We start from the raw sequence: 15,912 nt of genomic DNA, 5'->3' as shown, positions 1-15,912 counted from the left end.
CAGGGACTCACTCACACAGCTTGGCTTGTCCCATGCACCCTCAGGTGCTCTTGGGGTTTACAGCCTGGCCAAGGGCACAAACCAGGGGCTAAACCTGTGTCATACTTGAGGTGTGTTCCTCTTCACCAGCCCTTCATTTACCTGCAGGTCTGTAAGAGGAGAGGCAAGGTGCCATGGGACTGGAGAAGGGCAAACATAACAATAGAGTGAAAGAGAAGGCACCAGCTTCGTGCTGCCAAGGCTGTTGGAGGTGGCACATACTTTAAGGGATAAGAGCAAAACTCAATGTAAGATCAGTTAGATGAACTTCAGCACAGACAAAGGGGAGACAATGAAAGGCATGAGTACCAGCAGGGAATAATTTAGCTATAGCACTGCAGAAAAGCATCTGGCAGTTGAGGTAGATCACACAGGAAAACAAATGGATGGGTTATGTGATTGCAAAAAAAAAAAAGCTTACCACTGTGGGCTGTATTCATATCAGTGTTGTGTAAGGACACAATAGACTGCTATTTTGTTTTATTGCGGCCTCAGCTGGAGTGCTGGCATGATTCTGGGTCCCACCCTGCTGGCAGAGGAGGAGTGGGAATTATCTAGTGTCACAGAGAGAAGGCTGAAGAAGAAGTATGGAATTGATATTTATACAGAGTTAAAATTCAGGAAAAAATATATCGTTATCAAATTGTTTTCCATATACACTTACAGTTATGCAAGAGCTATCAGCTTAATTTACTGTGATAGCGGTGAAATTTTGAACTCTGTGCCAGTTCTGTTCAATATTTTTACTGATGACATGGATGAGGGGATTGAGTCTTTCATTAGTAAATTTGCAGGCTACACTAAGCTGGGAGCATGTGTTGATCTGTTGGAAGACAGACCTCAAATGGTTGGATGGATGGGCAGAGTCCAGTAAGATGACGTTTAGTAGGTCCAAGTGCTGAGTCCTGCATTTTGGCCACCATAACCCCCTGCAATGCTGGAGATGGTGTGGCTGGACAGTGCCCAGGTGGAAAACCTGGAGGTTTTCTGGGACCTGGGGGCACTGGTGACAGCCAGCTGAACATGAGCCAGCAGTGTGCCCTGGGGGCCAAGAAGGCCAAGGGCATCCTGGCCTGTGTCAGGAACAGTGTGGCCAGCAGGAGCAGGGAGGTCATCCCTTCATCCTTCCCCTGTACCCAGCAATGGTGAGGCCACACCTTGAGTGCTGTGTCCAGCTCTGACCCCTCAGTTTGGGAAGGACATTGAGACACCCGAGCACATCCAGAGGAGGCAACGAGGCTGGAGAGGGGCTGGGAACACAAACCCTGTGAGGAACGGCTGAGGGAGCTGGGGATGTTTAGCCTGGAGAAAAGGAGACTCAGGGGTGACCTTATCACTCTCTACAACTCCCTGAAAGGGGTTGTAGCCTGGTGGGGTTGGTCTCTTTCTCCAGGCAGCAACTGACAGAACCAGAGAGGACACAGCCTCAAACTGCATCAAGGGAAATAGAGGTTGGATATTAGGAAAAAGTTTTTACAGAGAGAGCAATCAAGTACTGGAACTGTCTGACCAGGGAGATGGTGGTGTCACCATTCCTGGATGTGTTTAAAAAAGGACTGGATGTGGCACTTGGTGCCATGGTTTAGTTGAGGTATTAGGGAAAGGGTTGGACTCGATGATCTTGAAGGTCTCTTCCAACCTGGTGATTCCATGACTCTGTGATTCTGTGATTCCCCTCCCCCATTGCTCTGCAAATGCCAGGTAGTGCCAGGGGTTTGTGTTTGACAGCTAAAACATTGGCACTCCCCCTCCTGTGACAGATGTGTGTCTGGTGATGGTAACAGTGTACCTGCAGCCACTGGTCATGGAGCTGGAGAATTCCAACATGACCCATCCCTGGAATATGCATTGTTCTAGGCCCTGCCTTTGGCAATGAGCTTGTTGTATGTCCAGCCACATTACAAGGAATGATGCACAATATCTGGTGCTTGCACAGCACCATCCTGACTTCCTGATTTTTCTTCCAGCCTACAATTCAATAATATTCTGATTTTGTTGCTGTATAGAAGGGGAAGAGTAGTCTGATAGACCACCTTCTGCACTGATTGTTTTAACAGAGATCTTAACATACAGTTTTCCCATTCATAAAACATTTCCATTATTTGTTTAATGCTGTCATTGCCTCTGGAGTGATTAAAAAAAAACTTAAAGTAAATAAAAGTGGCCCTTACTCTGAAAAACTACATCAGGCAGAGCCAGAAAAGTGGCAATAACATAAAGGCTTTGTTGATTTGATGTTAGAACAGCAAATCCTTGAATAGACTGAATGGCATTATAAAGATGCAAAATATTATGACAATCATCCTGTTGATGAACCAAAGCAATGCTAATACTTCACTTAGGACAATAAAACAAGTGGGCTGTTCAAGAAATGCCTGAACTTGGCACTCAGTGCTGTGATCTAATTAACAAGGTGGTGATCAGTCAAAGGTTGGACTTGATGATCTTGGAGGTCTTTTTCAACTTAATGATTCTGTGATTCAGTCTTTTTTAGGTATTTAAGTACTGCAACACAGAAAGAATTAGAGCTTAATCTGTCATAACTATTACTCCTGTTCATACAAATTAATTAAAAGCTACTTCAATAGCAAAGCCAAAACACAAAAGACAAAGAAATTTCTAATCACAAGATGCAGAGGAACATAGACAAAAGCTTTATCTTTCATCAAAATTAGCACATAAAGTTGTAGTCTCTCATTTATGCATATGCTCATTTGCTCATTTATGATCCCTTCACTCTTCTTACCTCCCCTTCAGATGCCCTTCAGCCATCTGAAGGGGAGGTAACAAGAGTGAAGGGATCATAAATCAGGTTTGCACCTGCACTTGAAAGAGCACATGGCCATTGCTGTAAACAAACTGCTCCATCACTTACTTCCTTCCTTCCTTCCTTCCTTCCTTCCTTCCTTCCTTCCTTCCTTCCTTCCTTCCTTCCTTCCTTCCTTCCATCCATCCATCCATCCATCCATCCATCCATCTCTCTCCTCATGGCTCCACCTGGTTTACTCCCAGAGGCATGCTTTTTCATACCCTCCAATCAGCCTCTCTCTCTAGAGGAATGAGGACAGTGGTGGGACCATGGGAATGAGAAATGGAATAAGAAAGAACCTGCCTGGGTGAGCTCTTCACTGGGAGAGGAGGAAAGCCCTGGAAAATACGCACTATATTTTGAATTCACCAGCTGTGCAGGTCCCCAACTAAGAAATAAGAAATAGATGGGGCTCCAGTATGACAGCACTTTAATTTCATTCTGAAAAATGGACATCATGATCCTCCCCCTTCTCCATCCTCTCTTCTAAGGGCACAGAATGGGCAGTCAGGAATACAACTAGCATGGTTTTATACCCCAGGCAAATCTATAACCTAAAAGTGTAATGCAAATTTCTACCTGTTTCAAAGTACTTCCTATTTTAAACACTTCTTTATATTTGTATTATCTTTTTTGCTGTTCAAAGATCTTGAGAAAGACTTCTCAAAAATTTACCAGAAACAGATCTGAAAGGAAGAGGATGTTGTCAGCATTACAATATTGGTTAAGTGCCCATAAGATGAAAAGGTTGTTTGCCTAAGAATTTGCAGAGATATATCCCACTACAAGACAGAGTTTTAGTTAAGTCACCCAAAGCAGGGGTATCTGATGTGAAGTCCACCTGATTAGATAGCAATCTTTCCGATAAATAGAATTAGTATTATTACAAATTTAGCAGGACAACACATGGATTATATTAAACCTTTTTATATAATCTACAAATAACTGACATAAATTTTAAAATAAATCTTTCTTAGCCTTCATTTTATGAACCTGCCTTCTCCATGGCATTAGTACTTGCAAAGAGATTTTTCTAAGCATCGTTCCCAGCTATACAGTTACTTGTATATGTAGGCAGTTTTAAGCCATTTCTGGAAACTCCTTTTTGCATCCTGGACATCTCCCAGGATGTTTTTCAGAAGTCAAGTAGGTGTTAGCTGTAGCAAGTTCATACTGTTGTGCACTTCATAGAGCTTTTTTCTTTTCACACTATCATGTCCATAATTTCCGACATCCATCACCCATGCCATACTGTATACAGTCCATTACCACGTAATCACATGATTCAGTGCAAGGCATAAAATCAGATTTATGCTCTCCTAGTTGCCTCAGAAAATTTCTGTCATGTTTTAAGAAAAAAAATTAATCTACGCTGGGAAAAAATGCTAGAACAAGCAAACTCTATTTAGACATCTACAGGCATATGAGTATAAAGCAATGAATGAGCATGTAATACCTGAGCATGCATGGGCAAGACAACTAATTTCCTAAAGTTATTAAATAGTGTTTCTGTTGAAACAGAAATATAACATCAAATAACAAAACGCTGAAGAAACCAGAATATTACCATCTGTCTTTTTTTTTTAATATTTATTAGCACAGAATAAGTGCTCAGTACAACCTTACCCATCTGAGACCACCAGCTCAGCTAAGTCTGAGAGACACAGAGGTTCCTGACAGAGCTTCAGGCAGGAGTGCTGAGTGCTCAGACTATGGGACATCCCGGATTCCAGACCTGTCTATGGACTCCTGGTGTCTCAAGCCTATCTCAGTTAGCAGCTACCAGACCTAGGCCTTGTATTTTGTTGAAAATATAGAGTATTGAACCCAAGATAAAAATTTGGTGGAGAAAAGTGAAATGAGAAATAATCTGATGAAGTAATTTTGTACTACAGAGAATGAAATTAAATTGAAAATATTGAAGCTGTCCATGAACTGTTATAAGAATTTTACCATTTCATTCTTTTACCAATCTCAATCCATCTGTGATTCAGTTGAGCATGCCTTTTGAAAACCATTCTAGCAAGAATCTAAACTTTTTGATTACTTCCTCCATGTTTCTAGGGAAATGAATAAACGTCTTACAGAGGAGCAAGCAAAGAAAACCTATGATCGAGCAATTAAATTAGAACAAGAATTTGGAGAATATTTCACAGGTATGTTTTTATTAATACCATTTTCCCCCCCAAGATATAATCTTTTATTGCAAAACTACTAGATCAATCCTGTCTTTGAGCTAGAGTACCTGTCAGTATGGTGTGCCCAGAGCAAGGACTTCTGGCTTGAGAATAGTGTTTCCTTGAAATTCAAGAGCAGTTGAGGCACTTGACTCCTCAAAAGTTTGATGTCCTGAAGGAGTATCTATGCAGAGGGAAATTAAGAGACAACCCCTGTTCTTTGTGTTATAGTTATCTTTACCTTCTGTCAGCTTGGGCCTGATCTTGTTAACCGCAGCGGCCAAGAGTTTTATGTTATTATTTTATATTATAACCAGATATTATATATATTATTTTATATTATAACCAGATCCAAAAGGTTGCAAACCTGCTGCTTCTCACTGTTGAAGTAGGTTCTAAATTGAATGAAGTGTAAAGCTTGACCTCCAACAGTGGGAGGATCTCTTGTGCTGCCCTCCCAGGACAGAAGTGCTAGTTCTCTGAACTAACCTGGCTCAGTCTTCTCAGTGTGAGCAGTGGGATGGGTCTCTGCCACAGGCAGGTGCCATTGATTTGAACTTAGCTGTCATCTGCTAAGTTGGGGTATGACTTTTCCATAAACATCTCAGCATGCCAGTATTCTTTCTCATTCCATAAGTATCTATGAGTATGCTGAAGATCTGCTGACACTGGATGGTGTTTCTATCAATTAAAAGAAATATTGATATGTTTTCTCTACTGCAGCTATTGTCCAAGGAGATAGCTTAGAAGATATATATAATCAATGCAAACTTGTAATTGAAGAACAATCTGGGCCTTTCATCTGGATTCCTTCAAAGGAAAAATTATAAATTAGCCACTGCACCTCTGATTACGACGGGAGAATATTTAGAAGAAAACTATAATATACTATTTGGAGGCTTTCCTTTTTTTGTTGCATTTATGTTCTTTGCAGTCAATGTGAATTTTGATGAATGTACAACACAAAGTGTTTGAAGCCATGAAGGACACTGATGGGTCAAAGGGTAGGAACAAAAAGACTTCTACCTTATAAAGCAAATCTGTTGTGTGCTCAGAGCACGAGTTGTAGGTATAAACTTTTGACATGGAGACCCTCTGTCAAGGGGAGCTAAGCCACCTCCTGTGCCCACGCGGACATTTTGATCAATTTCAATGGCTGAGCTCAGTGTGTTGATTGCTTTAGAGAAGTTCCCAGCTCTTGAACCTCACGGAGGGCTTGATCCTGCAAGGCGCTCAGCACTTGACCCCAATTCCTACACGTGAGTAGCCTGTTGACTCGGAGTCTCCTGTGACCCTTCCCTATGCCGATCAGTCCCACCAGTTCAGTAGGACTGTTCCCATGCTCAAAGCTAGGCACAGGCTTAAGCATTTTTGCTAGATCAGGGCCACATGCACCTTGCAAAATCAAGCTCAGAGTATTTGGTCCACTTCCTACTGAGGTCACTGTGGGGACACTCTGTGACCTGACTGGGAGGTGGGTCCTGTTCCAAGCTTGTCATTGCACATTTGTAGTTGGTACACCTCGACTTTGGTAACTATGCACATCTTTTGATTTCTGAAACCAAGTCAAACTTTTTTTTTCCCCCCTTTGGAAGCACTATTTCATCAGGAACTACCAACAATATGGTTTATTTTAATCGTGTTTAGGGGTGGGAGAGGATGGAAGCATTTCGCACCACACACATGTGCACTCAAACACATTCCCATGCAGACAGACACATGTATGAGGATTCACAGCACCTATGTTAACAAGGAGGGATACAACTGGGAAAAGCTTTAAAATTTTTGATTGTCTATTTTATCATTTATATTGATAGAAGGCACTTAAAGATGGAATAATTTATAAAAATAAAAATATATTGATGTATAGAAACTAATTTCTATAGGTAAAATGTTTTTGTGAAGATATTTTGTAAAGATTAATTAATTGAAAGATTAAATATTTACACCCTTGTGCGACTGTCAAATGTAAAGAGGACCATCAAGTTGCATTATACCTCTTCCATAACAGATTCTCTATTATTAATGACAAGCAAGAAAATTCCTTAAAGAGTAGTTGTCATATTTTTTTTCTTTCAATTTAATCCTCTGCCTTGCCTCTGTTTAATCATGATGAACTCCTGTGGAAAGATCTCTTGAACTCACTGCCCTGTAGGAATTTTCTGAACACAAAAGGATAATGCATTTTTGAGAGGGACAACTATTCAGAAGCAAAATGTCACTGCTTAAACACAGCTAATAATTTCTCTTGTAGGAAGGAGGCGCCCTTAATCCCCAAATGTTTTATGACTCTTCCTGTTTCCCTCAGGGAAATAACAAAAGCATTTGATCTTTCCTCTCTTTGCAGGCAGGTCACCAACTAACTTGTATCTTCATTCATTTCACAGTCAACAAGGGTCTTAAAAGCAAAAACTGAGGCAATAGACATTTGTGAGGGATTTGGGGAAAGTCTGTGGAATTGCAGTCTGGGGTGTACAGAAGGGGAGAAGGAGGCATTTTTTTTCTCATTTCACATTGCCCTTCTTCTGTATAGTGATGCCATTCCTCACTGACTTACAAGGGGACAACTGCAACAGATGCTACGATAATAAAACTGAATTGCCTTTGCTGCTGCTGGACCATGTTCTCTACAAAACCTACACTCCTGCCTCTGCTGCACTGCAGGAGTGCATTGCTTATAGCTGGTGGCTACAGCAGCCCTAATGCTTACGGATGTCTTCAGGGCAAATGCTAAATAGACTCCTCTGGCCCTTGTCTGCCTGAAGCTTACACTTGTACACCCTGTCCGGCTGACAGGGCTTCCCAGCACCTTCCGCGGACAGCGCGATGAGCTGGATGTTTGCAAAAGCCACCAGCAGTGACAGGGTTAAAAACACGGGCATTTTACTGGCTCTTGAGCGGGCCTCTCATGCTTACTGCCCAACTATGGTAACTCTGAGAAGTTCACACTTCTTTAACTATTTTTCCTGCCTGGTCAGCGCAGCTTTATAAACAAGGGTTTCAGTTAAGTCTCCAGAAGAGCTTTGTAACCAGAAGGGCTATAAACTTTTTTTTTTTTTTTAATATTCATTAATGAATGCTTTGATTTTGGATAATTATGCAGAAGTCCACAGAGTGACCCCAGATCTTTGGAAGCAATGGATTTTTCCATGCTGGCAAAATACTATTGCCCCAGGTTGGGAAATAGCCCACCAGACCTGAAAAACCAAGTATCCTAAAGCAGGAACTTCATTCTAATTTTCAGCTCTGTTTTTAAGCAATCAATCACATCTGCTTCTTTGTTTCTTAGTTCAGCATGCAGCCTTTTATGGTACTATCCTACTAGTAACTGTTTTGCTTTGTCATGTGCTGTGCTTTACAGTGAACAGTAACACTACGGCTGAGTACAATCAATTTTTCCATCAGTCCTTGGTTACTGTAGTTACATTATTTATTTTTCCCTGTCTGTTGTTTGTGCTTCCATTTTAGAGTTGACATTGCACTTCTTTTTTTTTTTTAAATAAAACGTATATTTAAAAACAAATCGTCAAGAGAATCAGTGAGAGGTCTTATTTCCCTTAGGACTTGTACTCCCATTTGTTTTGTGTGTTGATGTTTTGCGTTCCATGTCGCAGCATCCTAAGAGCTGCAGTCCATTTTTGCATTGCAGCTGTTCAGATCATACTGGGTGGTAGTGGGAGGAGGAAGAAAAGCATAAGACTCATGCAAAATTACATCTGGTGAAAAAGAAGTCCAGACTCACAACCCACAGCAATTGGCGCCTGACTCCATATTGGTGCTAACACAGCTTAGCATAATCAGATTCCTTTTCTGTCCGTGTTAAAGACTTGGGAGCGTCTAACCATGAGACCAATGCAAATGCTGGACCCTTTAGGAAAAGTGCCAGATCACACCCCTGGTGCTATATCTCATGTTCTGGCACAGTGTGTAGCACCATAGGGTCTAAGCAGAATCAAAATTATCACAGCTTTTTGTCCACCCATGAATGATCACAATTACATCTTGCTAGCTTTGTGCAGATGTGCAATATTACAAATGAATTATTTTTCCTTGCCACAAACAAAAAAAATAAAAAATCTTCCATGCACTGACTCATTGAGAGCTTGCTAACAGGGCTCAGTGGAATGGCACTTCTTTACTGATCTTACGGTCTGACCATCGACCAGTGGAAGAGCCTCTTTCTTGCTTAATCCCCCTTCCTACCTTCCTACAGAGGTACCCTGTCCATGCTAGCGCTTTGTAATTTCTTTGGTAGTAAAGGCTGTTTCTAGATCAATATTCTGTGATGTAATTGTGTTTGTAGCTAGCATGGTTTGATGCTCCGGTGTGGATAGGGTCCTAAGAACCACTCGGTGAAAGTCAAGGATAAGAAATCTCTCCATTGCACTGAAATTACAAATCCTCTTCCTGGAGAGCAGTGTGGTACCTCAGCTAATAACCACTACGAGCCAGCAACAGTGTCCTAGGTATACAACATCCACCTACCTATTTACATTAGTTTTCTATGGAGAAATTGTAATGAAGGCATTACACCTTCACTGTTACTCGCTCATCAGCACCCAGTCAAATTGTATTTTTGTTTTGGTTTTCTTATATTTTAGTTTTTGTTTTTCAAATTGTATCCCTGAGTAGAGGATTTAGTGAGTGAAAACACATGAGGATATTTGTAGGTATACATATATATATATCCTCCTGTGTTGAGGATATATATCCTCCTGTGTTGAGGAAAAAGTATCAACCTCCTTTTTCAGATGCAGATTTAAAGCCATAATATCTGCCATGTTCACAGAAAGTGGTCTTTTATCCTTCACAGCTTTTAATCTCAATATTTTCCCTCTTGAACATTTTGCCTGTCATGTTATGCATGTGGTACACTGTGCAACTGCATTCAAGCCCCTTCCTTGGTGGAATAAACTTTTTTCTTTCCCATTAAAAATCAGACATTTTGTCAATTGGTTCAGGAAAAAGGATGAGGTTATTATGCTAAAAAAAGAAAGTTTGCATTCTAGGACACAAATCAGCATCAAAGCTAACAACAGATAACATATAAAATCTATCCAGCATATAGCTGGCCTAGATCCTCAGCTGGTGGAAATCACAGTCACTCCTCTGATTTCAATGGAGTCCATCCCATTCATACCACCTGAAGTTAAACATCCACCTCCTCATCACACTGATTTTTTTGCATCTTTGTAAAACACCAAGGCCACCTGATTAAACAATGGCTCAGCACTTTCCATCATTATTTACTGCTTATTTTACTGTAACAACCAGAGGGCCAAGTAATGGACCAAGATCCTTTTGAGGCCAGTGCTGTGAAATTGCTAACAAAAAGACCCCAAGGGCCAAATGGATTTGCAGAAGGCTTCAGCTGCACTGACACCTCACCAAGAGCTATAGAACTACCACTTCATTGGCCCTTTCTGAGACCCTGCCTTTAAGGTGAAAAGCACCAGAGGCGATCCATCATCTCTCACACCACATTAGCAGCTTACACCTTCTGGCCCTACAGCACAGGCAACTTGCCGTGATGTAAAACAGCATTTCTGGGCTTGAGAGCCAGCATCCTAGCAAGGTCTTTGGTGCAGGGGGGAAAAGCATAAAAAAAAGGAAAAAAAAATGGCAACACTGTTGGCTCTTAGTGGGATAGCCTTTTAATTTCTGGATTTGTGCTCCTAAATTTGAATTGGCCAGTTTGAATTTCTGAGTGCAGCAAGCTGCTCCCTCCAGCACAATGTCCGGCGTGCGTCTCTTTAGCAGGATGTTTCTCAGTCCAGCTGTAGTGTGGGGTACTCAGAATCTGAACTGGAGTTTACAAAACACCCTGTCCAGCTTACACTCCTGTTATGTGTAAATACTTTGCGCATCCATTCCATTTGTGTAAAGAATAAAGCACACACAATTATAAAAATTAAGCTGTATATTTCATACTAGCTGTGTCCTTGCTTATTTATTCCAGTCCAAGCTCTCAGCTGTGGTTGAGTTGTAAATGCTTGATAGAGTGTTTATAAATATGTCATGAATTTTATTATAAAATATTAATATTAAAGCATTTTTACACTTTATAGCAAATTGCTTCTTCACAAGGCATAATTTGTCTTTTTTCCTTGGAGCAGAATAGTAAAAGAGAAATATGCTTTTATTTTGTCCTAAGATTCTATCACATCTATCACACAAGACTGACGCAAGTCTGGAATTAGGAGGATGGTTTCACAAGTGACTAAGACTAGGACACCTTTTTCCTTCTTGCCCTTTTTATTTCCTTTTTACTTCACATTGATGTGGAAGTTGCCACCAAGAAGATTCATTCTGGTGAAGTACAGCCACTTTCTCCCTACCACAGTTCTGCTGTGAATTCAGTATCATCAGCATCTTGATGAATAATTACCAGAATTTTTTTTATAATTAAATAATCATTCCATGTTTATGACACTGCTACAGAGCCATGGGGAAAAGGACTGTAATAATTGCATTATAACTGCTTCTAAGCAGCTTAGTGGAGCATAAACTCATTTGTGCTATGGGATCCCAACAGCTCAAGAACCTTGGGGTTTGTCCATTCCAGGAATATCTTTGCAGATGGCTTGTGGGCTCCAGGGAGGCTGTGTGAACATTGTCAGTCCCCAGCAGAGGCAGTAGCAGTATGGGGACACTGCTTTTGACACAGACAGCACTATCTGCAGTCTGCAGAGGACCACAGAGCCTCCATGTGGAGGCCACAACTGCGACTACAGGGAAAAAACTCTGTCCACAGGGTTGTACATGTGTGATCACAGGGATGGTTAATCATCTAAACATTCATTGGGATGTTTTAGATTTCTCCAGTAGATTCAAAAGAGGGAGAGAATCCAAACAATTGACATTGAGCAGGATCTGTTATTAAAGTACTTTCTTCTTCATCCTCTCTTTAGATAAATCTGAGCCAATTCCTGAGACTATATTCCGCAGAAACAAGAGAAACTTAGAAAACAATCTGTATAAAGTGGATTGGAGACAGAAAGTACTTAAAACTGTAGGAAGCTAGACATGCTGTGATGATCAATTCAGACAGGGGTGGCAAACTTTGCCAGGCTTTTGCCTTGGCCAGGCATAGAGTATATCCCTAATGGTCACATTTTCTCATTTGTCCCACTGCCTTTTAATGGTTCCTTCACACAGTCAGCCAAGTATCTGGATCCAGTTGTCCATTGGACAAACCTGTGGTTTGAAAGACACTATCTGTCAGTTTGGATAATTATCTGGGACCAAAGCTACAAGGTAGGTGAGCAGTACAGATACTTCTGCTGTACAGATACCTCCAAGTGCCAGATCCATTTTAAGGAAGTCACTTCACCATGATTTTCAGAAGAATTTAGGTGTCTATCTAGCATAAGCAAGTTATTCATTTCACTTTAATTAGAGCACTTTAAAGTTGGCACAATGCAAGACAATGACACCTAAAGCACCTGTGGGAAAGCAGGGAAATGGTGATACGGTTCCACAGAGCAGACGGATTCCTCTTCCCCATGAGCAATCCATACCAAAATCTTTATTATTGAAAATTCCATCCCTGAAAGTATTCAAGGCCAGGTTGGATGGGACTCTCAACAACCTGGTCTAGTGGAAGGAGTCCCTGCCTATGGTAATGGGATTGGAACTGGATGATCTTAAAGTCCCTTCCATTCCAAACTATTCCATGATTCTATTGGACAACTGAGGAAGACCTACCAGAGTAGCCCTGCCAGAGCAGGACTCACCAAAAGCACCATCACAAACCCATCACTGCAAGGAAGGTGATACCACGGCTGCAGAGCATGGACTGCTTGGGTTGGCTGGCTGGGCATGTCACCAGTAAAAGAGCTGAACTGGCCTGCAGACCAGTGTGGAAAGCTGTGGACAAAAGCACAGCTCCTCTGCCCGGTGGAGGAGGGCAGTTCTGGACAGCACCCACTGCTGCAGGCTCTTTCTGATGGAGATGGATCCTGCCTGACCAAATAGGGAGCTGATGGTGCCAAATATCCCAGGGAGGGGGAGTGTGGTGCCCAGAAGAAATAAGTCATTTTAGTCAGTGAAAAAATTTAATTGCTTGCTGCAGAAGCTCATTAACTACTGTCAAGTACTCATTAGTGTTTGATCTAAGCAGAACCAGGTGGTGGCAACCAGGGAAAATTAATTAGGTCTAACATATTATAACAGTGATAGGGTTGTTACAGCATCAGTAGAAGGCCAATACACAGCTGGCCCCTGCACTATACCAACTGATTAACTAGTGTCCCAGGGCAAGCAAATAGCCTGAGGGCTTCCTCTGGAATGTATGGACAAAGAGCTTTCACTGCAGCCTCTGCTGGCTTCCCTTCCAACAGGGACTCCCTGACACTGCCAAAGGCTTTGCCTTGCAGTAAAACAAAGGAATGAAATGGGGCATCAGCTATAAATAGCAATTTGAAGATGTCTTTAAGCTGCAGAACTCTGGGATGGGCTTTAAATATGTAAGAGAAGTATGAAATTCTGGGAATCTGGAGTAAAATCCATTCCTAACAGCTCATAAGAAGTCCCAGTCTGAAGCAGAAACTCATCAGTGGCACCACCAAACCCTGTTTGACCTCTGCCTGACTTGCCTGCTCCAGAAGAACTGCTCTGAGCAAAACTCATGCTGGACTCCAAGGAAATATTTTCTTTAAGGTCTTCTTGCTTCTTGCTTTTTCCCAAGAAAGGTTGTTGCCACTGTGCCATCTTCAGTTAAAGCTTATTAGGGCCTGTTCATTACCTTCAAATCAAAGCACAGGGCAAAAATTGTACCAGTCATCAGCGTATTTAACTACTGCAAGGATCAAACCCATGTCAAACATCCATTCCTTTCTCTTATTTTTTAACACACAGTGTTTTGAACACTGTCAGCCTGATGACTCTCAGAAAAAATCTGAAGGGTCTGAGGGCAAATGCTTTTCTTACACTCCTGTCATCTGAAATGGAGGTTTTGAACAGGAGTTGTAGGATGCAGGAGTCACCAAAGCACCATTTTTCCTCCCCTGATGGTGTATTTATTGGCTGTGCTCTGCTTGCCTGGATGTGATTCGCTGGGAGTCAGTTGCTCATTAATGGCAATACATCTCCAGTAAAATATTAGGCAAATATTTTCTAAGCTATTAACTCCTCATCAAGCATACAATCCTTCTTTAACAGCACTGGCATTTGCTGTAGGTAAGTATGCTCATCAGCTTACAATGAAATCTCACAGGCAGCATATCCAGAGCCTCTTTTCTCAACAGACACCTCATCATCCTATTTTAGAGATACCAAATGAGAAGGAAAACACTATTCTGAGACTGTGTCTGCTAAATAGGGAAAAGCCCTGCTGATCCCCAACTCCAAGGGGATTAGCAGAAGGCCATTTCCAGTTAATTGAGCTTAGATATTTGCCTGAGCATAGTCCATGGGGTAACTGGATTTGAGGAGCAGGTACAGTCTGTAGATGTGAGGCAAATGGATCATGCCTTACTCAGCTGGCTGGATTTGGGGTGGAAAAGGGGTGGTCATTTAGACAGCTGTAGCAGGTATATAAGTGAGGCCATGGGCCCAAGACAGAGCTAATGGAGAGGTGTGGGAGTGGGAAGGTCTCACATTGTTTAGTGCCTGCTTCACTCCATTAACCAGCAAAGTTACAGATGGAGACTAACAGGTCTCTGAGCATAGTTACACAGGGCAAATACCAATTTCAATGCATTGGATAACCTGGAGTAAAACACTAGGGACCAGGAAAGCAGTAATTCATACTCCTGTAGAAGAAGCCAGTTGCTAATTGAGCCTTTGCTCATGGAGACAAATCCCCAGTGGCCACACATTTCTGCTATAAATACAGCAACTGCCTTCCTTCAAGCAAGAGTTGAGGCACCACAGAACAATGAGTGCCTGAGAGACCCACACAGCCCAAGGCATCATCTCACTGCCCACAAATGCATTCTGAAGGGCCCCTCCACACACATGTCCCAGCCCATCACCTTAATCCAGCTCCACAGACACTGCAGAGTAGCTGCAGACTTGTTCTTCCCCATGCACACAGACACACTGGGGCTCAGACAGAGCATCCAGGGACACAAATCTCTGACCTGAGCACTCTGAGAGCCTCAGCATCAGAGGAGCTGCTGTGGCAAGCACTGAGGCAGCAGTGCTGTTATGTCTCTCCCTGGACTGCAAGTGCTGCATTCCCACCTTCAAATCCCTGTGCAGAGCCCAGGAACTGCAATATTGGGTCTCTGATGCTATCACTTAAGATGTTAAACTTTTACAGGGCTGCCTTCAAGGTCCCTCACACGGGTACTTGGTCAGTAGGCACCCATCACAGCCCAGCCTAGGGCAGGGAATGCACACAGTGGATTTTCTATATAGATGCCTTGAGATTCAGTGAGATGAAGCTAGAGTTCCCCTGAACTGCCCAGCCTGCTGGAAAGCTTTAGAGCAGAAAGGGGAGCATACACACACACTCCATTTCATGGAGGGCCTGCCTTGTTGGCTGGAGCAATGTTGTTGAAGTGCTGTGGAGGTACAGGTTATTAGGAATTAACTCTCTTTAGAGCAACTAGAGTTAAGTCTTCCCAAATTTTTCATAGAAAAATAGCCCAAAAATTTATACTGTCCTTCAGTGACAATTTCTACCTACTTATGTTATATGATCTGGAAGGTCTCTTCCAACCTGAAGTGATTCTGTGATTCGGTGACTAGGGAATTCTTCTCCATATGATGTGTGCCCACGGGGCAGAGAAGTAATAAGGCCACCTCACACTAACACACTATCTGCACAATCTCTGCTGTGCAAGGACCATGTAGGCAAGAAATAATTTAAACTACAGCACCTTTATTTTTATTTTTTAGCCAATGGTGCAAGAAGTCCAGGCAGAGAATAGAAAAAGA

At 42.1% G+C, this 15,912-nt stretch overlaps 1 protein-coding gene across 15 annotated transcripts in view; it reads left to right on the top strand.

The window, feature by feature from the left end:
* DLG2 (discs large MAGUK scaffold protein 2) overlaps window positions 1-10,953 on the top strand; it is a 983,561-nt gene extending 972,608 nt beyond the window's left edge. For all 15 annotated transcript variants that reach the window (XM_054269787.1, XM_054269774.1, XM_054269773.1 and 12 more), the window contains 2 exons: window positions 4,913-5,004; window positions 5,749-10,953. In XM_054269787.1, coding sequence (XP_054125762.1) covers window positions 4,913-5,004; window positions 5,749-5,855 — 199 coding nt within the window. In that variant the 3' untranslated portion in view covers window positions 5,856-10,953. The remainder of the gene's footprint in view (window positions 1-4,912; window positions 5,005-5,748) is intronic.
* Window positions 10,954-15,912: the final 4,959 nt, after the last annotated feature.

This window comes from Melozone crissalis, unplaced genomic scaffold (assembly GCF_028551555.1).
Source record: "Melozone crissalis strain CALT ecotype California unplaced genomic scaffold, PUWL_Pcris_2 ptg000008l_1, whole genome shotgun sequence".
Classification (NCBI taxonomy): domain Eukaryota; kingdom Metazoa; phylum Chordata; class Aves; order Passeriformes; family Passerellidae; genus Melozone; species Melozone crissalis.
Note: the sequence above shows the minus strand (reverse complement) of the source record. Positions and strands in the feature narration are given on the sequence as shown.